The 25,620-nt window shown below is 43.3% G+C and overlaps 1 protein-coding gene across 1 annotated transcript; it reads right to left on the reverse strand.

Moving 5' to 3' along the window:
* Positions 1 to 503: 503 nt before the first annotated feature.
* LOC110525938 (inactive carboxypeptidase-like protein X2) lies at positions 504 to 24,096 on the reverse strand. The gene is made up of 23 exons (XM_036980095.2): positions 23,156 to 24,096; positions 17,456 to 17,716; positions 17,262 to 17,309; positions 16,897 to 17,046; positions 15,067 to 15,150; positions 13,638 to 13,715; positions 12,609 to 12,665; positions 9,456 to 9,533; positions 9,212 to 9,321; positions 8,672 to 8,811; positions 8,244 to 8,328; positions 7,952 to 8,096; positions 7,763 to 7,854; positions 7,388 to 7,511; positions 7,062 to 7,258; positions 5,643 to 5,819; positions 4,840 to 5,024; positions 4,284 to 4,727; positions 3,846 to 3,976; positions 3,480 to 3,619; positions 2,481 to 2,580; positions 2,062 to 2,228; positions 504 to 1,972 (listed from the first exon to the last, which is right to left on the reverse strand). Exons 1-23 carry the CDS (start codon positions 23,394 to 23,396, stop codon positions 1,592 to 1,594), a joined length of 3,615 nt encoding a protein of 1,204 aa, XP_036835990.2. The 5' UTR covers positions 23,397 to 24,096; the 3' UTR covers positions 504 to 1,591.
* Between the last annotated feature and the right edge of the window lie 1,524 nt (positions 24,097 to 25,620).

A 25,620-nucleotide genomic window follows, 5' to 3' on the forward strand; every position in this document is an offset into this window, starting at 1 on the left:
TGTGTCCTGTGCATGTGAGAAATAAACGTAGATGTTATTTGATATAGTGTGTGTTTACCAGAGACGGTAATGTGAAGAACAACAAGGACGAGAAAGTGTATTTTTACCTGGAGTTTTTCCTTATTGCAGGCTACTACTTTTAGTCTTAATCTTTGGTTGTTTACTAAACTACTCACTCTGTTTAGCACATGGCCTCACATGTGAATCCGTAGTCCCACCCACAGAAATGGGTGGGGCTAAGGCTTAAGAGATGCTGAATGGGTGGAGACAGAGCTCTCCAGTAAGTATACCAAAACATTCAAGGACCAACTTTATCAACTTTCAAAGGAGAATTACTTTCCCATTATTCCTCAACTGCAGTGTATGATATACCATTTTCTAGTTCTGAGTCTCTACTTTTATCCAATGTAAAAAAACAGAAATTCAAATTCTGCCACATAAGACCAAATTGAGGGGGTCGGTCACATTTTTGCTCAGTGTGGACATGAAGAACAAAACGTAAATGCTGTATGTAAACAAGCCTTTATTGATTGAAAAAATGTATTTCCTCTACCTCAGCTAAATTATGAGGAACATTTAAGGAAATCTCTTTTGATTTCTCTCTTACTATTCAACAAACCTTTTGTCAAGTTACTGTATGTCGATATTATGACTTTGCTGTCAATGTGTGAAAATAATGTAAATGAATCCACAATTTATAAGAAAAATAGAAACTTTGATTCTTTGTTTTGACTCTTCAAGGGTGGAGGTGATAGTAAAACAAGTGCGTAATCTACAACCACCAGATCTACATGATCTCTGAAGTACATTCTCCAGGAAAGCTTTGCAACAACTTTTCAAATTTAATTGGTATAAAATGTGTTTTCCAGATATCAGTGGTTCTATTTTTCTACTCTAAACTGACATTTTTGTGTGTGTTAACGTTGTATCAAAATACCTACTCGAGCAGTTATACAGACCACTGGCATTAGCTTGTGTGCCTGACTGTTTTTGCATTCAACACTGCATTGTTCCTTTGATCAGTTTTTGCAGATATACCTAAACACTTCTTGTGGCCCCTTTGTTGATCTGAAAGAATGGATGGCTGGGGGGCTTCCAGAGTTATTGGAGTTTCAAGAACCTGTCAGTTCTTTAAAGGGATACTTTGGGATTTATCTACTTCCCCAGAGTCAGATGAACTCGTGGATACCATTTTTATGTATCTGTGTGCAGTTTGAAAGAAGTTCTTAACAATTGCTAACTAGCTTTAGCGCAATGACTGGAAGTCTATGGGTATCTGCTAGCATCTTTCTAGTTATTGTGTTAATGCTAGTTAGCATTGGCTTGCGAAACTAACTCGAACTTCCTTCATACTTGACACAGCGACATAAAAATGGTATCTACGAGTTCCTCTGACTCTGGGGAAGTAGATAAAGGGCATCATTGCCAAATATCCCTTTAAGGGGTCACTTAGTTGTCTACTCTAAGAATTGAGTTAACAGCCTGGGCTCAGGCCTATGACATTGTTCCTGTTCAAATACCTTAGAATGCAAAGGAAGTGGGGAGGAAGGATGTATTGTAAATGTATTTGAACAAGGCCTTGGTGTTTAGTTTAGTAATCGTCGATCTTGTACTCGTATTTGTAATCCAAGATGGAGTTCGTGGAACTTTCCGGTGCCGACGTTTGCCCCTCTCCTATGAACCACGAGTCGTACCAAGCAGTGGTGGGCTCCGCCTCTATTGTCGTGGGAACCGGCGTGGTCGTCGGGGGCAACGTTGTTGTCGATCTCATCAGTCTCTGTTGCCGTAGACGACGACGGCGGTCGAACTCTAGCTTTTGCTTTTGCTTGCGACGCACATTAGAATCTATGGCGGAGGCCCCGCCGGGATGCCCCACATGCCTGTTGCCATTGGAGACCGTGTTCTGTCTTGTTTTCCCGCCGTTGCCGTGGCTGAGCAGGCGTATGGGCTTGTTGCCGTGCAGGGCCATGATCTGTGGATGAATAGATGGCATTTATATAGTGCTTCAATGGCTCTAAAGTGGCTAATAGGTAATATAATTGCAGGTGTAGCAGTACCCACTTGTTTGATGCGGTCCCAGTTGGACTTGGCCAGGTTAAAGCTGCAGGTAGTTGCCCCTGCCTCGTAGCCCACCACACACAGCTTGGTCAGGGGGGCGAAGCCTTCTGCCCGCACCGTCACACGGTACTCACCTGGGTTCAACAAGCGCCAGTAGTCCCCTGTTACAGCTGTGGAGGGAGCAGAGAGGAGAGGGCTTAGACTGCACACTCACTAAAGATGGCACTTGCAGACTCCTGGACGTCCACTGCATGTACATTTGTTCAGGGGGAAGGGACAACAGGTTGTTACCAATATCTACCCCAGCTGTAGTTTAATGAATATACCAATATAACAGTGCATTCATGTGTTCACAGCAGTCAGAATGCCAAGGGCAGTAGGCTATGGTACATGGTTAACACAAAGCCAGACACTGTACCCACCTGTAGAGACATCATGGTTGACCCCCTCTACAGAAACTGTAGCATTAGCGATGGGGTTCCCCTCATTGTCTTTTACCACGCCCCTGATCCCACGCTGCACCTGGGTGGGGTGAAAACCAGGGTTCAAAAGGTCAGTCACTCTACAGAAGTGGTATACAAACTTTTTCAGTGGGGACCCCATTTTTCCCACAATTTCTTGCGATCCCAGAGATGGATGTCCTTCTGGAAGGTTCTCCCATCTCCACAGAGGAACTCTGGAGCTCTGTCAGAGTGACCATTGGGGTCTTGGTCACCTCCCTGATCAAGGCTCTTCTCCCCCGATGGCTTAGTTTGGCTAGGCGGCCAGCTCTAGGAAGAGTGTTGGGGGTTCCAAACTTCTTCGGACCTTCAATGCGGCAGACATTTTTTGGTTACCCTTCCCCAGATCTGTGCCTCGACACAATCCTGTCTCGGAGCTCTATGAACAATTCCTTCGACCTCATGGCTTGGTTTTTTTCTCTGACATACACAGTCAACTGCGGGACCTTGTATAAACAGGTGTGTGCCTTTCCAAATCATGTCCAATTTACCACAAGTGGACTCCACTCAAGTAGAAACATCTCAAGGATGATCAATGAAGACAGGATGCACCTAAGCTCAATTTCGAGTCTCATAGAAAAATAGAAAAGGGTCTGAATACTTGTGTAAGTAAGGTAATTTTTTATATACATTTGCAAAACAAAACAATTTTCACTTTGTCATTATGGGGTATTGTGTTTAAATTGAGGAAACATTTTTATTTATTCCATTTTAGAATAAGGCTATGACGTAACAAAATGTGGAAAAATTCAAGGGGTCTGAATACTTTCCGAATATTATATACATAATATTACATTTTGGCGACCCCAGATTTGAATACCACTGCTCTACGGCCACACTCCAGGACTGTGTGTGTGTTTGGTATACTCTCAAAATGTGTTAATAGTTTCTCTGTGTGTGCATACGTGTGTCTCTGTGTACCTGCTCCATGAAGGTGAGCATGGCCTCTCTGTTCTTCTCCCACTCAATGACCAGCTCACTCTGATGGGGGAACTTATCACAGCCAAGGAACACTGACAGCTCCAGACAGTTAGTGTGCAGGTAGCTGAAGTCATTCATACCTGAGGATGGAGGGAGAGGGGGGAAGATAGGTGAGAACCCGCAATGCAAATGATGAACCACCAGAGAGCGCCATTATCCCCAAAACTGGGTCCTTTACTCTGATCAATGTTACATTACAGGTTTCAACCTTTTTGAACTACTGTATGTAATGTCGACTATCATAAAAAATGGCTTAATGAACAGCAGACAACAATGGAATAAAAAAGGGATGTTGTCGGTCCTTACTTCCTGTGACGGGCTGCCACTTGGCGCGATTGACGATTCCAACGCCTCCAGTGATGTCATTGCCGTGACAGGAGCCGTGGGAAGTATATGTCATCGACAGGTGAGTAGAGGCATAAGAGATGGCCAACCACCTATAACACACAAACACACACACACAGTCAGATAGGGTAATCTGATCCTAGATCTGTGGTTAACTTGGGCTCCCGAACGGCACGGAGATCTAAGGCACTACATCTCAGTGCTAGAGGTGTCACTGCAGACACTCTGGTTTGAATCCAGGCTGTATCACAACCGGCTGTGATTTGGAGTCCCGTAGGGCGGCGCACAATTGACCCAGCGTCGTCCGGGTTTGGCCGGTGTAGGCCGTCATTGTAAATAAGAATTAGTTCTTAACTGACTTGCCTAGTTTAATAAAAACATTTACTTCATGCTACACACCTGAAAAAGGAGGCATCTGCTGTGGCCCTGGGTTCATCCTCAGGCTCTGCGTACCCCCCTCTCCCTCTGTCATCCTCCCCTCTCCCTCTGTCATCCTCCTCTTCCCTGTGGCCATAGCCATGTCCCCTCCACTCCTCCTCCGGCTGCTGGTATCCTCTGTTATACTGATCTTCTTCTCGCTGCTGGTATCCCCTGTTCCACTGGTCTTCTTCTGGCTGCTGGTATCCCCTGTTCCACTGGTCTTCTGGCTGCTGGTATCCCCTGTTCCACTGGTCTTCTTCTGGCTGCTGGTATCCCCTGTTCCACTGGTCCTCTTCTGGCTCCTGGTATCCCCTGTTCCACTGGTCTTCTTCTGGCTGCTGGTATCCCCTGTTTCTATCGTCTTCCTCCGGCTCCTCGCGGTCGTAGTCCCTCCCCCACGCCGTCACGTCAAACTCCTCGTACCTAGAAGAATGATTTAAATGGAGATGATTGTTTATTTGGTTTCATATCATTATTACTCCTGCCAAAAATACCAAGAGTGCAGGAAGAGAAAGAGAGAAGAAGCGCCTCGTACTGTCTCTTCTTGCGACTCTGTGCCCTCTCTCTCTTGCCCTCTCTGGTGCTGGTGCCGGCGGTCTTGGTTAGGTGGTGATTGTCGTATGGGTACGCCACAAACCTCTCTCCCCCCTGGAAGTTGGCCCCCAGTACGAATGGGTGGCTCTCCATCCACAAGATGATGGCTCGAGTCTCCACAGCAATCTGCAGGACAAGAAGAACAAACAGCAGCCGTCTTTTTAAAATGTAACTAGGCAAGTCAGTTAAGAACAAATTCTTATTTACAATGACGGCATACCCCGGCCAAACCCTAACCCGGAGGATGTTGGGTCAATTGTGTGCTGCCCTATAGGACTCCCAATCATGGCTGGATGTGATACAGCCTGGAATCGAACCAGGGTCTGTAGTGACGCCTCTAGCACTGAGATGCAGTGATTTTGACCGCTGTGCCTCTCGGGTCCCCTTGTTAAGTTGATAAACAGAGAAATGGACTTGCTTGTACTGTCTCTGCTCTTCACACCATCTACATTTCCTTCCCTCCTGTTTCTCCCCTCCTGTCTTCATCCCCTCTCTTTCTCCCTTACCATCCCCTCCCTCCCTCCCTCCACCTCCTTCCTCCACACACCCTGTCTTCATCCTCTCTTTCTCCCTTACCATCCCCTCCCTCCCCTCTCCCTCCCTCCACCTCCTTCCTCCACACACCCTGTCTTGATCCTCTCTTTCTCCCTTACTGTCCCCTCCCTCCCCCTCTCTTTTTCTCCCTTACTATCCCCTCCCTCCCTCCCTCCCCTCTCCCTCCCTCCACCTCCTTCCTCCACACACCCTGTCATCCCCCTCTTGATCTGCAGGGATCTTGACATGGTGATTGGGGATCAGTTTGGGCACCATGCCCTTGTCCTCAGCCTCCCACAAAACACTGTTCAGGTCTGGGAAGTTCTGGAAGATGTCGTGGCCGTCCTCCGTCCAGTGGCCTGTTGTCCAACCACTCAGCTCGGAACCCTATGGTGTCAATGGGACAGGATGTTATGGAGATATGGGCTGCATTTTTACTGCAGTAATATCAATGTGTTAAAACCAAACGTCTTAGGATTTGCTTGAATATCTCTAGTCTTGACTTGAGATATGTTTTCTTCTCTTGAGGAAAATAAAGTTGGGTGCTAGACTGTTCCTGCATACAACAATACTTTCCTACAGGACAACAAGTTGGCTAAATCAGAAACTGTCTGGCACCCCTTTTCCTTAATAGAAGAAAACAGATTTGCACCCTGGAAGTGTAAAGTATAAATACAGGCTGTATTTCCCTGTAAGGGTCGTTCTTGAATTACGGTGGCATTTTGGCACGGCATTTTGGAAAATAATTACTTGATTTTTCATTGAAATGTAGTTGGGTACATCTTCCCATTCTAAATCAACTAATATGGTAGCTTAATGACTTAAAATATGTTTTTACCATTACGTTAACATTGTGCCACCAGTGGAGTAGTAACACCAATGAGGATTTTGTGAAATGGAGGCCACAAATGCTCAAATCTAAGGTTAATCCTTTAAAAATAATTTACTGAAGGGATTCATTATTTAATTTAATTAAATCGGCTGACACAAAATGATAAATGAAATTCTCACGGGAGAAAATGCTCAAGGTCTTTGTATATCTTTGTAATCAGCGATTTTCAAAGTGGTAACACCAACGACATAAAACTGAGGGACACATTATACTAGTAAAACAATAGGCGTTTTTATTGATCTACAGCAAGGTTATTCAACTCTGACCCTACGAGGTCCAGAGCCTGCTGGTTTTCTGTTCTACCTGATAATTAATTGCACCCACCTGGTGTCTCAGGTCTAAATCAGTCCCTGATTAGAGGGGAACAATGAAACAATACAGTAGAACTGGCTTCAAGGTCCAGAGTTGAGTTTGGGAGATCAAAAGTATATGAAATAATTTTGTTTACTGTCTAGCATTCAAAATAATAGATCTCTAAACACCAAAACATGTCACTACACCCCTACACATCACCAGTGGGACAAGCCAATTTGCTAGCCCCCAGTAGTTTCAACAATGCATACAAATAGTTGTTTTGCAGTACATATGTTTTCTTATTAAATAACATTGAAATAAAATTTGAATGTACTATTTTTAATAGTTTGGCCATTTTTAATTGTTTTTACATGGTGCCAAAGTCAAGGGACAACATTTACCACCGCAATCCAAGAATGAACCGTATGATATCCAGTACTGACCACTGTCAGGGCCTTCTCCTGCCCATCAGGGTTGAGTGAGGGCACCAGGTGGATACGTATTTCCTCCACCAGGCGGCGCACTCTGGGGTTGCCATCATTGTACTCCTTACACAGGTACTGCAACAGAAGAAGAACCATCTCCCGCCCCGTCGCCTCGTTTCCATGGAGACCGGCCGTGTAGCGGAACTCCGGCTCACCTAAGGAGAAAAACACAGATTGTCATTGTCTTAGCCTGGAATAACAAACGGGTGCAGTTAGCCTGGAATAACTAATGGGTGCATGTTCTGAAAACTGTGGACACAGACACAATATTTGTTTCATCCCACCTATCTCGTGTTCTGTGGGGTTGCCTGATATCACCATGGCCAGGATGTCCAGTCCGTTGGAGCTGCGACCCAGGCTGTACATACTGGTGATGTTGGGACACTCCTCAGACACGGACTTCATCATCTACCAGAAGAGACGCACAGGGGAAAGCAGCATTTACCAACCTTGGTCCGGGACACCTTCAGTGGGGTCTGTGCAAGTCTTTGTTCAAGCCCAACAAATCGTATTAAATGAATCCCCAAAGTGTCACGACAGAGTTGAAGTCAGTTGTCACAATCTGTCAGACAAAACGTTAGACCTGATTCAAGTTCAAACAGGTGGCACTGATGACCTTAAGGTTTGAAGTCCCCTGAAATGGGAGTGTTCCGTCTCACCGTGACCATGTCTGAGTAGTTGTGATGTCTGAAGTCCAGGTACTGGACTGGAGTCACCTCGTTCTGCAGCCTCTGGTAGGCACTGGTGGGGTCTGAGGAAATAAAAATGCACAGTGTGAACGTTTGCACGTGTTTTACTATCCTTGTGGGGACCAGAAGTCTAGTAGGGTGGGTGCGTGTGTCACTCACCAGGCAGTGGGCATCCTAGTACCTCCAGCCTCATACAGCAACTACCATTCCAGCTCTGAGGGATAACTCTGATGTAGCGTGCTAGTATGGGCTCAGCTAACTGATTCAGCACAGGGGTATCCTTATCGGAGTTACCAAAAAACAACTAGAGACAGAGAGGGGGGGGGGGGTAAGAAGAGAGGGAGAGACAAATATATTTGACATGGTGAACTTTTGTGCCACATTAAAAAAAAGCATGAGAGTGAACCCTGGGACCAAAGTACATTTGAAGCAGCGAGGCTGACAGACTCACCCAGTCAGAGTAACCGTCATGGATGGTTTTCCATTCTCTGCTGTCATTACTGAATTGCACGTAGTACGATGTCACAAAGTCACTCCTGAAACAGAAAGACGCACACACATTTTGTCACCATTTTGTCTTTGATATTTCTGAAATTCACTGTGTGTGTGTGTGTGTGTGTGTGTTTGGTTTGGTTTCACTATCCTTGTGGGGACCAGAAGTCCTCACAAGGAGGGAAAAACAAGGAAAAAGTATATTTTAGTGTTAGGATTAAGGTTAGGGATTAGGTTTAGGGTGATCTGTTAGGGTTAGATTCAGTTTCAGGGTTAAGATTAAGGGTTAGTTTTAGGGTTAGGAGTTAGGGAAAATAGGAATGGGAACTCCTGTTTTGGTCCCCACAAGGATAGTAAAATAAACGTGTGTGTGCTTGTGTGTCTTACTCGTTGCGTGAGTCTCGTCCCTGTGTTATGATCCCAGTAAACTCTGTTGCTCTGCGAGCGTCCATCTCAAACCAGTGAATATTGTCCTCTGGGTTAGGACACCACGCCCCACCATGCATGTCCTCCTCATCATCCGAAGCCTGGAAACCATGGAAACCATACAGTGTTGGAGATGAGGGTAAGGGGGCTTACCGTCAGGTTCGAATTAGTGTGAGGAGTGTACCTGCATGTTGAGTCATGCTCTGTGTTGGCTAGAGCAGTACTGAGACTTAGGGTTAGTCAATGTGTTAGGGTTAGTGTATAAGGGTTAGACTTAGCATGTGAGAGTTAGTGTGTGAAGGTTAAGGTTAGTGTGTGAGGGTTAGTGTGTGTGAAGGTTAAGGTTAGTGTGAGAGGGTTGGTGTGTTAAGGTTAGTGTGTGTGTGAAGGTTTAAGGTCAGTGTGTGAGGTTTAGTGTGTTAAGGTTAGTGGGTGAGGGTTAGGGTCCGTGTGTGAGGGTCAGTGTGAAGGTTAGTGTTAGTGTGTAAGGGTTAGGGTTACCTGTATGTTGAGTCGTGCCCTGGTTTGGCTGTAGCGGTAGTGAGACATAGAGGAGGCCAGCAGCTGGTCTGATTCTATCCTATGAGACTCCATACCCAGGGGAGGACACTCTGCCACCAGGGGAAAACATCTCAGTCACACACACATCACAAAAACTTCAAACCACAATGGAAAACCTCTGAAGCTCTTGCTAAAACTTTTGCTAACAGAGTGTTGTATCATTGGATGGTAGCAAGTTACTTACTTTTGGGCTCCTTGAATACGTGTGGTCTCTGCTTGGCTTTGGCCCTCTCTTCCTCCTCCCTCCTCTGCTGAGCTCTCTCTGTCAAACAGGACCATAGTCAATCACTAACTACAATTCCAGTAATGGATTCTCTCTGTGTGTGTGTGTGTGTGTGTGTGTGTGTGTGTGTGTGTGTGTGTGTGTGTGTGTGTGTGTTTATCGACAAATGCAGTAATGCCTCAGAGGATCCACATGCCTTCACATTGCAGATAGGCAGGAAACCAGATGTATTCTGTTTCTCCAAATTCAGGAATGTGCTGATTAAATTCAGATTGTTCTTTTTTTCTTCAGTAAATCTAAGACAGGCCGCACACTGTTGTATCCGAACTTTCATAACCACCAGTCACATTTTATGGGTAACCCTGCTTAAAGTGTCTATCTCTAACTGGATGTGAAAGCTGTCACATTTTGTATTAAATGTGATTTTGTTCTACATCCACATGTGCAATCACAGATAGTGGTGGACAGAGTATCCCCGCCCCCCATTCTACAAGGTGTTGAATGCGTTCCACAGGGATGCTGGCCCATGTTGACTCCAATGCTTCCCACAGTTGTGTCAAGTTGGCTGGATGTCCTTTGGGTGGCAGACCATTCTTGATACACACGGGAAACTGTTGTGTGTGAAAAACCCAGCAGCGTTGCAGTTCTTGACACAAACCGGTGCGCCTGGCAACCTACTACCATACCCCGTTCAAAGGCACTTAAATATTTTGTCTTGCCCATTCACCCTCTGAATGGCACACATACTCAATCCATGTCTCAAGGCTTAGAAATCCTTCTTTAACCTGTGTCTCCCATTCATCTACACTGATTAAATTGGATTAAACAAGTGACATCAATAAGGGATCATAGCTTTCACCTGGATTCACCTGGTCAGTCTGTCATGGAAAGAGCAGGTGTCCTTAATGTTTGTACACTCAGTGTAATCTCCCATAGACAAAAGTCCCTGGTTCCATTCTGATTATACATTTAGCTGGTTCTACTCTCCTCGCTGTGCAGGAGGTGCAGTACACAATGGAACATGTGGCAACAGCTGTTGGTTCTTATCCCGAGTGTTTCGATCTTCATTCTAAGCTCACGATTTCAACATCTCTCCCCTCCATTACTGTTCGACTCACTACTCCCTTATGTTGTTTCTCTCTTTCCCTCATCTTTCCTTCCAGCATGTTCTGTAACCTCTCTCTGCTGTCCCGTCTCTTCCTTTCTTTCTGCTCCAGCTCAAAGCTTCTTCCATGCACCAATACAGGTTAAAGACGTTTACATTTGAGTCATTTAGCAGACTCTGTTATCCAGAGGGACTTACAGAAGCAATTAGGGTTAAGTGCCTTGCTCAATGGCACAGCAACCGATTTTTCACCTAATTGACTCGGGGATTCGAACCGGCGACCTTTCCTTCCCTCGCAACACATCTCTATGGTTCAGATTTGTCCTGCTCTACACTTTTGTCCCTCGTCATAGCAAGTGGAGCCATACTGAAGCTTCACAGCTACGTGTTTGCAATGCCCAGGTAGAGACTGATATCTGTGTTTTTTTCCCTCATTCGCTTTAAGCGGAAACATGAACCATTAGGGACTGATATTCCTCCACTACATTATGAATCTGTGAGTGACATGGTCATATGTTCACCTGCTTGACTGGGAGCTTTGACAGTGCAAAGTTTACTTGCAATGACTCTGATATGTGGTTGTTTTACCTACCTTAGTTTAATGGAGACAAAAAAATGCTGGGTTGTTTGGCTGACCCATCTGCTGGGTTGTTTGGCTGACCCATCTGCTGGGTTGTTTGACTGACCCATCTGCTGGGTTGTTTGACTGACCCATCTGCTGGGTTGTTTGACTGACCCATCTGCTGGGTTGTTTGACTGACCCATCTGCTGGGTTGTTTGACTGACCCATCTGCTGGGTTGTTTGGCTGACCCATCTGCTGGGTTGTTTGACTGACCCATCTGCTGGGTTGTTTGACTGACCCATCTGCTGGGTTGTTTGGCTGACCCATCTGCTGGGTTGTTTGACTGACCCATCTGCTGGGTTGTTTGGCTGACCCATCTGCTGGGTTGCAGACATTGGGTCACTTTGTTTTTTTTGTTTTTAAAAAAAACATTTAATGTTTTTTTATATTTTTTTACATTGTGACCTTCCATTATAGAATTTTGTTTTGATGTGGATTGAGGCCTATACTGTACATTCATATCAGTTGTGTTCCTCCGTTGTATTCACCTTTCCTATTTCTAATGTGGGATTGTGTTTCTGTGCCCAATTGGAAACTAAAAAACTATGGAAATAGATTGTGATGATACCCATGAATGACTGCTGCACAATGTGCTTGTTTTATTATTTTTTAATCAGGGATCAAATTTGATTTGATATATATGAAATTGTTTGGTGAAATATGCATAAAAGGAGAGTAATTGCCCATAATTCTGCACTTTAGTATCCTTTTGTACTTCCAATTTTGATCATCATGATTTAGTGACTGCAAAGAAACTGTTTTGATCTACTGGGATTTTTAAAAGAAAGACTAACTTTCTGTTTTGTCTGTTTGGACAGAAGTGTGGTTGCGTTGATCTTTTCGCAGGACAGTTGTGTTCCTTTTCATGAATGTATTTGCAATTCCGATGGTATAATATCGTTTTGATGAATGTATTTATGTTTTGAGAAGGCAACTACATTTTGACAACGCATTTTCTGTTCTGCAAACGGGAGTTCTGTGTCTTGTGGACTTTGTTATGAAAATCAACAACGTGATTCCAAGAATTGCTCGTCAACCCAGAATGAAAGTTAATTTAAAAAAAACGACTGATCGTTAAATTAATGTTTGGGTAATCCCAACAACCCAACATGTTGGGTTATTCACGCAACCCAATCGGTTGACTGGGTCAAAATAACCCAGTGTGTGTTCTATCCAATATTTACCCATATTTACCAAAAACCCCAAATTGGCTTGTTTTTAACCCAGCATTTTTTTGTGAGTGCATTGACTGTAAGTTGCTCTGGATAAGAGTGTCTGCTTAATGACCAGCATGTAAATGTTACTGTGTATGTGAAGTATCTACAACTGAAGATAGATAGATCACTGTCGTTCAGATCACAGTGGAAAATAGGCTGTGCACAATACCTCTATCCTCTCGCTCCTTTTCTCTCCTTTGGATCTCTCTCTCCTCCTGTTTTTTCGCTGTGGTAAACAAAGGAGGGAAAAAACAATCATGGCTGAATTTGAGGTTACTTTCCCCCACCTCCCCATTACATGTACCAGTATACTGTGTATGTGGGGTGTTTTCAGTGGAGTGAAACATTTAGAACGTTGCAGATAGAATAAAAGATAACGTCGTGATTTCCTATTGTACCTGACAGACAATCAATCATAATATACACAAACATTCTGTAACGTTTCCCCCTCCTGAACAGGCCCAGGTGTTTCTTAAGGTTTGCCACAATATCCAAATGATAAACATGACAAAGTGTTTGAAGGGGGTAATAATCTTGATCTGACTGTTGTTTGTTCCAGTTACTTGGTATTTTCTTAATTGGGAGTTTGGAACATCAGCTGCCAAAGTCTTGCTTAACCCAAACTTAGACAACAGACCATATAATTGAAACAGTATACACTTATTTTTTTTGTTCATTCTTGTGGGGAATGAGAAGTGTTGGCCCATTACTTTTGACTCTGTGGTAAAGGCCCAGTTCTTTATTGTGTCTATCTAATCTTTATTTCACCACAGGGTCCCATTGAAATGAAAAACATATTTCTATTGAAGATTTGGCCAAGGGTTTATTTTACAGTGCAGAGTGTGTGTGAGTGTGTGTGTGTGTGTGTGTGTGTGTGTGTGTGTGTGTGTGTGTGTGTGTGTGTGTGTGTGTGTTTTTGGTTTTACCTCAGGATGGTAAATCAAGGAAAATACAGACAAGTCGAGACATTTCGCAATGCTATTTTAGGCTTAGGGGTTATGTTTAGGGTTGCAATTATGGTTAAGGTTAGAATTAGGATTAAGGGTTAGGTTTAGGGGTTAGGGTTAGGTTTAGGTTCATGGGTTAGGGTTCGGTTAAGGGTTAGGTTTAGGGGTTAGGGAAAATAGGATTTTGAATGGGAATCAATTGTTTGTTCCCCACAAGGACAGTGTGTGTGTGTGCCCGTGTGTGTACGTACTCTGTCCACCACTGTGCCCGTAGTCATACTCCTCGTACCATGGGCTTTCATAGGTGGGTGGTGGTGTAACAAGCTCCTCTGTATTGGAAGGAGAAAACACAAACCCATCATTACAGTATCCTAGATTGAGTAGCACACTGTTTCTGCATTGATTCAACAGTACATAACCGCCATGGCAAAGCCACAACAACCTGGCTCAAGCAGAAACAGACTTGCAGCCTGTCTAGTAGTACTAATCTATTTTTTACTAAACAACATCACAGAGAGAGTCTCTTTGATTTCATGTGTGCCTTCCAAAGCTCTCTGAAGCTGAAATGCAGTATGTAGTTTCAAAACATTAATACAGTAATCTTCCACTACAGTGATGGTGGAACAGAGCCTTTATTTCTGAAGCGACAACAGACACTCTGTTTGGACCCACATAAAGCTAGCATAACACGCTGCCTGTTATTTGCCTAGTTAAATGTCTCATTTAAGTTTACAAGGAATATCACAGAGCAGCCATCTTGTGAAAGGCTTCTCGCTCAAAAACAAAACCATGAAAAGCCTTTGGCTGTTTAGAACTACACTCTCACCCACTCACTCTCCTCTAAAAAGCAGGGTGATGATCTAGCCTCCTACTCTGTCATTCCCTGGACTAAGAGCTCTATTCAATCTGATCCGCTTTAGCCGACATCAGCGTAGCGGTTGTTTGGGCGGTGTTGGAGGTGGAACTGCATTAGAGCTATCAAATCCACAAGCGTCTCCAGGCATCATATCTAAAGCAGACATTGGCATTGGCTGCACAGAGTTGCATTAACCTCTACGGAATCGGAACGGTTGTTGCTAACATTCACTAATGTTACTAGAATGACATTGTAAGTAACAGACAACTTTCCAGGACATAGACATGTCTTATATGGGTAGAAAGCTTAAATTCTGTATAATCTAACTCATGTGTCCAATTTACAGTAGATATTACAGTGCAAAAATACCATGCTATTGTTTTAGGAGTGCACAACAACAAAATACTTTTATCACGGCAACTGGTTAGATACATTCAACTCTGAAGGTAAATAATGTACTTACATTCAGTAATCTTGCTCTGATTTGTCATCCTGATGGTCCCCGAGATAAAATGTAGCAACGTTTTGTCTGATAAAATCAATTTTTATATTCAAATGTAGGAACTGGGTTCTACAGTTTGAACCCCTGCTGTCTACCCCTGCATTACACCACAGACACCGCCAAAACATCAACTGATCTGACTGAATCTAGGTCTAAGCGTATGGTTTACAGGATCGACTTCCACACTATAAACCCTAAAACAGGGGTTGTCTTTCATTCTTAGAAAGGAGGAATAGCAGCATACACTGTGGCCCTCTAAACGGTGACTGACTGCCTGATTGACCGACCGACTGACTGATTGATTAATTGAGATGTAAGTCACCTGTAACAGCATAGCTCCAGTCATCTTTCTCTGTGGGGACGACCTCTGTACCATCAGGGAAAGGAAGATTCTCGGGCACCTCGTCTGTTATTGGAGAACGGAGAAAACGAGAAAGTGAGAATGGAGATCTCAGAGAAGAAAGAGAGCAGAAAAGAGAAAAGAGAGAGTAAGATCAAAGTGGCACATGAGAGTAAGGAAGGAGGCAGATGGAGAAGTAAGAGTAGAGAAATAAGAGAAAGGAGAGGGTGAGAATGGAGAGATATGGTGGAGTGAGAACAGAGAACAGAGAGAAATGGAGAGTGAGATTCTGTAGGAGGGAAAATCTGGAGGAATGGTAGAGTGAAACAGTGGTGGAGTTATGGACACAGCTAAAGTAATGAAAACCTGTTGCAGCGATCACACAAAGTTCAGATGAATGTCACTGACAAACCTTCACATGAGATGAGATTTCCATCATATAAGGTGGAAAACCTGACTCATTGGTTAAAGAGTCCAGTTGGCAAATACCATAAAGGGTTCGATTTAGAGTGGATCTAGATGAGAAATCGAGAGATAAAAAGTTATTGAATTTTAACCCCATCCCATCCCAAACCTTAACCCTTACCTTAACCATTCAGAGTTAATGCCAAACCTTAAGAATTTGGAGTTAATGCCCAAACTTAACCTTTAACACTTCGAAATTCAACATTTGGAACAACTTAGCAATTTAACATTTGAGAAAAATCTAATTCTGACGAGAGACTGTGAGGGCTGGTAGGTTATACACCTGTAGTACACGTTTAAACTAATAGCTAGTGTTTGAAAAAATACTTTGATAATAATTTTGAAGTAGTTAGTAAAGTGAATTGAAATTGTTATTTTTTTGTCATTGATGCCTTTGTTACATTCATGCATTTATTCCATCCATAGACTGTATACACAGTAAACTAAACATTAGGAACACCTTCCTAATATTGAGTTGCGCATGGACGTCGGGGCATGGACTCTATAAGGTGTCTAAAGCGTTCCACAGGGATGCTGGCCCGAATTGACTCCAATGCTTCAAGTTGGCTGGATGTCCTTTGGGTTGTGGACCATTCTTGATACACACGGGAAACAGCTGAGCGTGAAAAACCCAGAAGCATTGCAGTTCTTGACACAAACCGGTGTGCCTGGCACGTATTACCATATGCCATTCAAAGGCACTTAAATCTTTTGTCTTGCCTATTCACCCTCTGAATGGCACACATACACAATCCATGTCTCAATTGTCTCAAGGCTTAAAAATCATTATTTAACCTGAATCCTCCCCTTTATCTACACTGATTGAAGTGGATTTAACAAGTCAATAAGGGATCATAGTTTCACCTGGATTCTCCTGGTCAGTCTATGTCATGGAAAGAGCAGGTGTTCTTAATGTTTTGTACACTCAGTGTAACAGCTCAGTGCTGCCCCTTCTCATTGAATATCTCAAGTATTGCAGGCTGCCATTAGAAACGAAATTATACTTATATTTCAATATAATTCAATATTATCCTTATTTATACCACAGCATTGTTGAGTACTCGTTTCTGATTGGTTAGAAAGGCATTCTGTGTGTGATTTTAAAATAATCGATTCAAGGAAATACATCTGATGTAATAGCAGCACGAATATTGACCATGAAGATTGCTATTTTCCAATTGCCTATAATGGAGGACCTTGCTTTCTGGCAATAATAGCCCGTAGTACCCCGGTCGACCTTGAACTTCATGGCTTCAATGAAAGGGGGAAGTCGTTCTCCCCTGACTCATTCATTAATTCGGTCAATTGAGTCATTCATTTTAGGACACAGAGGGGGATGAAACATACATCTGGCGTCCCAGTAGTCCTCGTCCACCTTTCCATCCACCACAGGAGTGGGGGGCGTGGCCGTTGGGTTCTCTCCCTTCCAATAGTCATCTTCTGGGTCGACCACTGGGCCTCCGGGCTCCTCCTCATCTGGCTTCCAGTAGTCATCCTCTATCAGAGGGACACATGGACAGTAGAGGTAACTTTATTAGTGTGGAGATTTGTTTTTTAAGCAAGATATAAAACAAAATCCACCTGGTTTTTCAAGGTACAAATAAAATCATAAACAAAGTGGCTATACTATAACGTTTTGAGTGGTATTAGAACACAGGCACCGGCTTCAGAGAAATGATATAATAGTTTGTCATCTGTACACATGATCTCACCGTTGTCTGTGTAGGGGTAGTCTGGGTATGGGTCAGGTTCTGTGGGAGCTTCAGATGGGACAGAGATCAAAGTATTACAAACAACTTTGTTACTCACATAATGCAAAGCCAATAAAAAATCTCATCAACCAATTCTAGTCTGTTTTTATAGAAAACGTTGATTACAGTAGTAGAGTGGTGTGTTACTGCATTACCTGCTTCTGTGTAGACCTCTGTGGTAGTTGTAGGTGGTGGTGTGGTAGTTGTGGGTGGTAGTGTGGTAGTTGTAGGTGGTGGAGTTGTTGTAGGTGCTTCTGTCCGTGGCTCCTTTCCTTTGCCCTTCTTTGGCTTTTTGTCTGCTTTAGGCTTCTTGGTGGCCTTGGGCACTTTGGGCTCCTTGTTCTTCTTGTCTTTCTTGTCTTTCTTGGCCTTCTTTTTATTCCCTTTGCCCTCCTCTTCGGCTCTCCTGACCCTGGCTTGGAGATGGACAACGGGGGGAAAGGAAAGTTAATAAACTTGGTCATTTTGACATGTTAATCCCTGAGGGTCCAATGTCAGGTTTAACAGTATATAACAATCCTCTAACAGTCCGATAAACCAGGATATGACAAGATGGCATTCAATCAAAGGCTATACATCAACACCAACTCTCTGCTACTGAAGTAGACTGATGAGAGATAGAGAGACAGATAAACAAATATAAATAGAGTGATAGAGGGGGCAGAGAGAGATGGTGACAGAGGAAAAACAGTGGGAAACAGAGAGACAGACAGAATGACCGAAATCCCGGACCAGACAGGTGTGGGGAAATCTGCCAGACAGAATCACAGCTGAGCTAACGTCGGACAGACAGGCTTGGTGTTCTGTTCAACAGGGTCCTCTACTCACAGACACACACACACACACACACACACACACACACACACACACACACACACACACATCAAGGAGAAGGACTGCAGTGGTATCATCACACCCAAGGTCAAGGAGCTCTCATCTGGGTTTATGTAAATGTTTACACATTATGTCACATGATATTAAAACATTCAATTATCACATGCTTTTTTCTATCGGATGTGTAATGGATAAGATATAAAGATGTTCTTCTTTCTGCCGCTTCCTCTGAATGTACAGTGAGGGAAAAAATAATTTGATCCCCTGCTGATTTTGTACGTTTGCCCACTGTTAAAGAAATGATCCGTCTATAATTTTAATGGTAGGTTTATTTGAACAGTGAGAGACAGAATAACAACAAAGAAATCCAGAAAAACTCATGTCAAAAATGTTATAAATTGATTTGCATTTTAATGAGGGAAATAAGTATTTGACCCCCTCTCAATCAGAAAGATTTCTGGCTCCCAGGTATCTTTAATACAGGTAACGAGCTGAGATTAGGAGCACACTCTTAAAGGGAGTGCTCCTAATCTCAGTTTGTTACCTGTATAAAAGACACCTGTCCACAGAAGCAATCAATCAATCAGATTCCAAACTCTCCACTGTGGCCAAAGAGCTCTCCAAGCTCTCCAAGATTGTAGACCTACACTGGGCTGGAATGGGCTACAAGACCATCACCAAGCAGCTTGGTGAGATTGTGACAACAGTTGGTGCGATTATTCGCAAATGGAAGAAAGACAAAAGAACTGTCAATCTCCCTCGGCCTGGGGCTCCATGCAAGATCTCACCTTGTGGTGTTGCAATGATCATGACAACGGTGAGGAATCAGCCCAGAACTACACGGGAGGATCTTGTCAATGATCTCAAGGCAGCTGGGACCATAGTCACCAAGTAAACAATTGGTAACACACTACGCCGTGAAGGACTGAAATCCTGCAGCGCCCGCAAGGCAAGGCTCAAGAAAGCACATATACATGCCCGTCTGAAGTTTGCCAATGAACATCTGAATGATTCAGAGGACAATTGGGTGAAAGTGTTGTGGTCAGATGAGACCAAAATTGAGCTATTTGGCCTCAACTCAACTCGCCGTGTTTGGAGGAGGGGGAATGCTGCCTATGACCCCAAGAACCGTCAAACATGGAGGTGGAAACATTATGCTTTGGGGGTGTTTTTCTGCTAAGGGGACAGGACAACTTCACTGCATCAAAGGGACGATGGACGGGGCCATGTACTGTCAAATCTTGGGTGAGAACGTCCTTCCCTCAGCCAGGGCATTGAAAATGGGTCGTGGATGGGTTTTCCAGCATGACAATGACCCAAAACACACGGCCAAGGCAACAAAGGAGTGGCTCAAGAAGAAGCACATTAAGGTCCTGGAGTGGCCTAGCCAGTCTCCAGACCTTAATCCCTTAGAAAATCTGTGGAGGTAGCTGAAGGTTCGAGTTGCCAAACGTCAGCCTTGAAACCTTAATGACTTTGGAGAAGATCTGCAAAGAGGAGTGGGACAAAATCCCTCCTGAGATGTGTGCAAACTTGGTGGCCAAACGCAAGAAACGTCTGACCTCTGATTGCCAACAAGGGTTTTGCCACCAAGTACTAAGTCATGTTTTGCAGAGGGGTCAAATACTTATTTCCCTCATTAAAATGCAAATCAATTTGTAATATTTGTTTCTGGATTGTTTGTTGTTGTTATTCTGTCTCTCACTGTTCAAATAAACCTACCATTAAAATGATAGACTGATCATTTCTTTGTCAGTGGGCAAACGTACAACATCAGCATTGGATCAAATACTTTTTTCCCTCACTGTACATATTCATAGTATGCTGCATGCTAGGTATAGGATGTGGTTGTAATTGTGCTCTTGTACTGCCTAAATCGCCACGGAGGGCATTGTATTGTATTGTATTGCATTGTTTTGTTTTGGGAAACAATAAGTTGTGTAACTACAGAAGTCATTGGAGTGTATTCATTGGTATTTCCCTCTCTCTCTTCGTGGCTATTTGAATACCTGTAGGCCAGTGACCTACAGTTGAAGTCGGAAGTTTACATACACTTAGGTTGAAGTCATTAAAACTCATTTTTCAACCACTCCACAAATGTCTCGATAACAAACTATAGTTTTGGCAAGTTGGTTAGGACATCTACTTTGTGCATGACACAAGTCATTTTTCACTTATAATTCACTGTGTCACAATTCCAGTGTGTCAGACGTTTACATACACTAAGTTGACTGTGCCTTTAAACAGATTGGAAAATTCCAGAAAATTATGTCATGGCTTTAGAAGCTTCTGATAGGCAATTTGACATAATTTGAGTCAATTGGAGGTGTCCCTGTAGGTGTATTTCAAGCTCAGGGCCTCTTTGCTTGACATCATGGGAAAATCAAAATCAGTCACTCTTTTAGACCTCCACAAGTCTGGTTCATCCTTGGGAACAATTTCCAAACGCCTGAAGGTGCCACGTTCATCTGTACAAACAATAATACGCAAGTATAAACACCATGGGATCACGCAGCCGTCATACCGCTCAGGAAGGAGGCGCGTTCTGTCTCCTAGAATGGAACGTACTTTGGTGCGAAAAGTGCAAATCACTCCCAGAACAACAGCAAAGGACCTTGTGAAGATGCTGGATGGAACAGGTACAAAAGTATCTATATCCACAGTAAAACGAGTCCTATATTGACATAACCTGAAAGGTTGCTCAGCAAGGGAGAAGCCACTGCTCCAAAACCGCCATAATAAAAAGCCAGACTACGGTTTGCAACTGCACATGGGGACAAAGATCGTACTTTTTGGAGAAATGTCCTCTCGTCTGATGAAACAAAAATAGAATTGTTTGGCCATAACGACTATCGTTATGTTTGGAGGAAAAAGGGGTAGGCTTGCAAGCCGAAGAACACCATCCCAACCGTGAAGCACAGGGATGGCAGCATCATGTTGTGGGGGTGCTTGCTGCAGGAGGGACTGGTGCACTTCACAAAATAGATGGCATCATGGAAGGAAAATGATGTGGATATATTGAAGCAACATCTCAATACATCAGCCAGGAAGTTAAAGTTTGGTCTCAAATGGGTCTTCCAAACGGACAATGACCCCAAGCATATTTCCAAAGTTGTGGCAAAATGGCTTAAGGACAACAAAGTCAAAGTATTGGAGCGGCCATCACAAAGCCCTGACCTCAATCCCATTGAAAATGTGTGAGCACAACTGAAAAAGCGTGTGCGAGCAAGGAGACCTACAAACCTGACTCAGTTACACCAGCTCTCAGGAGGAATGGGCCAAAATTCACCCAACTTATTGTGGGAAGCTTGTGGAAGGCTACCCGAAATGTTTTACATAACTAAGTTATACAATTTAAAGGCAATGCTACCCAATACTAATTGAGCATATGTAAACTTCTGACTCACTGGGAATGCGATGAAAGAAATAAAAGCTGAAATAAATAATTCTCTCTACTATTATTCTGACATTTCACATTCTTAAAATACAGTGGTGATCCTAACTGAGACAGGGAATTTTTACTAGGATTAAATGTCAGGAATTGTTACATGTATTTGGCTAAGGTGTACTGTATGTAAACGTCCGACTTCAACTGTACCTGTGGAACAGAGGCTCTGTATTCATGTCATATTCATGTGTATTCAATATTCATCTCCGTTCGTAACCCAGCCAAACTGTAATGGCACGCTGTCAGAGCGTCATCAACATTGTCCTGTCCCTGTCCTTAAGAAATCTGATTCTGTGTAGTTGGTGTTTCTAATATCTTTTCAATTGTGCAAGCCATAAATATGTAGCCTATAACAGTAGAAGTAAGTTTTACATATTGCACTACAAGCTATGTAACAATGTGTACCCACAAAATAGTTACAGTACCTACTAGCTAATGTAATTTCCATGTAAATACAAGGTTTTGGTGCAATTTAATTGGGAAATGGGACTGATTAAATCCAACAGATGTGTGTGCTGAAGTTTACTCGATGTTAGGCTGTGAATCTCAGAAACAAAATGTGTTTTATAACTAACACTGCATCATCAGCCCATCTCAGAGGATGAATCCTTCCATTTTGGAGCTGGGATCTGTGGTACAGAACAGTACAGTAGAGTTAGCTGTACAAATCTGTCTCCAAGATGCTCAGCTCAGAGCCCAGCCAGGGCTGTTACTGCAGCAGACTGAATCTTCCCCAGTCCCAGCTTTGGGCCAAGAGACAGTCCAGGTGTGTGTGTGTGTGTGTGTGTGTGTGTGTGTGTGTGTGTGTGTGTGTGTGTGTGTGTGTGTGTGTGTGTGTGTGTGTGTGTGTGTGTGTGTGTGTGTGTGTGTGTGTGTGTGTATGTGTGTGTGTGTGTGTGGAGACACTGTTGGACTTGTCATAGTGACTGAAAGGTGTGTGTGGGTAATTCAGGAAACTGGTGGCTTCTTTCAAGACCAACACTCTCCTCCACCTGCCTTGTGCCCTGTCCCCTGTGCCTGCCTGATGATGTCATATAACGTTCTCCAATCCTCGTCCTGGAAGGAGGCATCTGTTCCAGCCCAACAACCAGATGCTGTTGATGATTCTACTACTAAGATTTTGATCATTAGCTGATATGCTGATAAGATGTGATATTGCTGGGCTGGAACAAAGGCCTGTACACCAGCTGAATTGGGTCCCATCTAGTAGGTAAAACCATCCATGTTTCTAGCCACAACTCAGATGGGATCCAATTCTCCACTTAGTAAAATATATAGCATTATAATATGAATGTTCCTACTAGGCAAAGACTGGTTGAATCAATGTTTCCATGTCATTTCAACCCCAAAATTCAATGTGATAACTTTGAATCAACGTGGTAAACTGATCGGATTTGCAAAAAGTCTTCAACGTAAGAGAATTTTGAATTTTTTTCATCAAACTTTTAACCTCAATGACAGGGTGACATTTTTGGCTGAGTTGAATTCACCCTAGTTGACAACTCAACCAAATGTAAACAAAAACTAGACGTTGAACTGACGTCTATGCCCAGTGGGTTAGCTTTGTTCTTACCTGGTAGGGCATCCTCCTCTGTGGCTCTCTTTTCCTTGCTAGTTTGGCTTTGTGTCTCTGTGAGTTCCTCTTCTTTAGCTGGTTCATTCTGGGACTCCTCTCCATATAGGGCCTCCATCCCTCTCTCCTCTACAGCCTGGCCTAAAGAGACAATGCCTCCTGCACTCTCCCCTGCTTTGGGCAGTAGCACACAGCATATGGCCAGCAGAACCAAACACACCACTGCAGTATGACCTCCCATCCTCCTTATTCTACCTGCCTCAGGATTCTACCTCAATGTTCCACTGAAAAGTTCCAGCTCAGTGTTCCGATTAAGTATTCCAGCTCTGATTTCCCAAAATCTTGCCAAAAGTTCCAGCTCAGAACGCTACTCAGAAATTCTACCGAAGTGTTCTATATCTGAATTCTACCCCAGAATTCTACCTCTCAGTTTTCTACTCTAGTGTTCCATGTCTTCTCTACGGTCAGGAAGATTCTGGAGCTCCAAGCCACAGCCAGACACAGACTCACTCAGAGCATGAGGCAGGGCTGGACACAGAGAGAAGAAAATAGTGAGGGAGGGAGGAAGAGCGAGGGAGAGCAGTCCAATTGTCCTGCAATTTAACTAAACGAGATCCACAGCTCTCCTGGATCGACAGCTGAAAAAGTTATGGCTGAGAGAGATATAATCCCTTCACCTGGCTGACGAGTTTCAACAGGTGCAGTGATCAAAAGGAGATCTCAGCATAGATTGAGCAGAGCAGCTCACTGGAGAAGCCAGGAGAGGGAATGAAGAATCCAGGTTGGCTCTATAGAGGCTGTAACTCCTGGTTGAAGAGGTGAAGAGAGTTTAGTTCAGCAGCAGAGCACTTCTTCCACTTCTTCCGCCTGCTTTCCCCTCTGCAGACTGCCACAAACAGGCAGGAATGAATAGGGGGAGGAGTCGAGGACAGTGTGTTTGTGCTAACAATATTGAAACCCACAAATATTTAAGGAACAGAGGAACATTATATAACTAACTATACAGTATAACTATATAACTACTGCTATACACACCATTATCTATTCAAATACTGTCCATACACACCATTCACATACATATTTATAATTTATATTCCTGTCTCAGGTCTAGAAGCTAATTTCCTGCAATTATATCCATTTTGCTTTTTACCACTATACATTGCATTTTAGTTACACTGTTTATACACACCACATATTTATTTATATACTGGATTCTTGATATATCTCATTCAAATATACCTACTGCTGTACATACAGTGCCTTCAGGAAGTATTTCTTGACTTATTACACATTTTGTTGTGTTACAGACTGAATTCAAAATGGATTCAATATATTTTTTCCTCGCCCAAGTACGCACAATACCCCACAATGACCAAGTGAAAACATGTTTTTAAAAAGTTAGCAAATTTAAATACAGAAATATCACATATACATGCTCTACTGTTCAAAAGGTTGGGTCACTTAGAAATGTCCTTGTTTTTGAAAGGAAAGCACATTTTCTGTCCATTAAAATAACATAATATTGATCATAAATACAGTGTAGACATTGTTAATGTTGTAAATGACTATTGTAGCTGGAAATGGCTGATTTTTAATGGAAAATCTACATAGGCGTACAGAAACCCATTATCAGCAACCATCACTCCTGTGTTCCAATGGCATGTTGTGTTAGCTAATCCAAGTTTATAATTTTAAAGGGCTAATTGATCATTAGAAAACTCTTTTACAATTATGCTAGCACAGCTGAAAACTGTTGTGCTGATTAAAGAAGCAAAAAACTGCCCTTCTTTAGACTAGTTGAGTATCTGGAGCATCAGCATTTGTGGGTTCGATTACAGGCTCAAAACAAAGACCTTTCTTCTGAAATGTGTCAGTCTATTCTTGTTCTGAGAACTAAAACGCTATTCCATGCGAGAAATTACCAAGAAAGTGAAGATCTCGTACAAGGCTGTGTACTACTCCCTTCACAGAACAGCGAAAACTGACTCTAACTAGATTAGAAACAGGAGTGGGAGGCCCCGGTCCACAACTGAGCAAGAGGGCAAGTACATTAGAGTGTCTAGTTTGAGAAACAGACGCCTCACAAGTCCTCTGGCAGCTTCATTAAAGGTCCTGAATGCTCTGGAGCAGGTTTTCATCAAGGACTTTGCTCCGTTCATCTTTGCCTCGATCTTGACTAGTCTCCCAGTCCCTACTGCTGAAAAACATCCCCACAGGATGATGCTCGCACCACCATGCTTCACTGTAGGGATGGTGCCAGGTTTCTTCCAGACGTGATGCTTGGCATTCATGATCTGAGAGTCTTTAGGTGCCTTTGGCAAACTCCACGCGGGCTGTCATGTGCATTTTACTGAGGAATGGCTTCCGTCTGGCCACTCTAACATAAAGGCATGATTGGTGGAGTGCTGCAGAGATGGTTGTCCATCAGGAAGGTTCTCCCATCTCCACAGAGGAAATCTAGAGCT

Source organism: Oncorhynchus mykiss, chromosome 6 (genome assembly GCF_057628025.1).
Source record: "Oncorhynchus mykiss isolate SJ-2025 chromosome 6, ASM5762802v1, whole genome shotgun sequence".
Classification (NCBI taxonomy): domain Eukaryota; kingdom Metazoa; phylum Chordata; class Actinopteri; order Salmoniformes; family Salmonidae; genus Oncorhynchus; species Oncorhynchus mykiss.

Coding starts and splice junctions, on each gene's coding strand:
- LOC110525938 (XM_036980095.2), bottom strand. CDS start 23,396: ATGGGAGGTCATACTGCAGTGGTGTGTTTGGTTCTGCTGGCCATATGC. Junction 17,047..17,261: donor CTACCCCTACACAGACAACG/GTGAGATCATGT, acceptor TCCCTCTGATAG/AGGATGACTACTGGAAGCCA. Junction 1,973..2,061: donor ACTGGGACCGCATCAAACAA/GTGGGTACTGCT, acceptor ATTCATCCACAG/ATCATGGCCCTGCACGGCAA.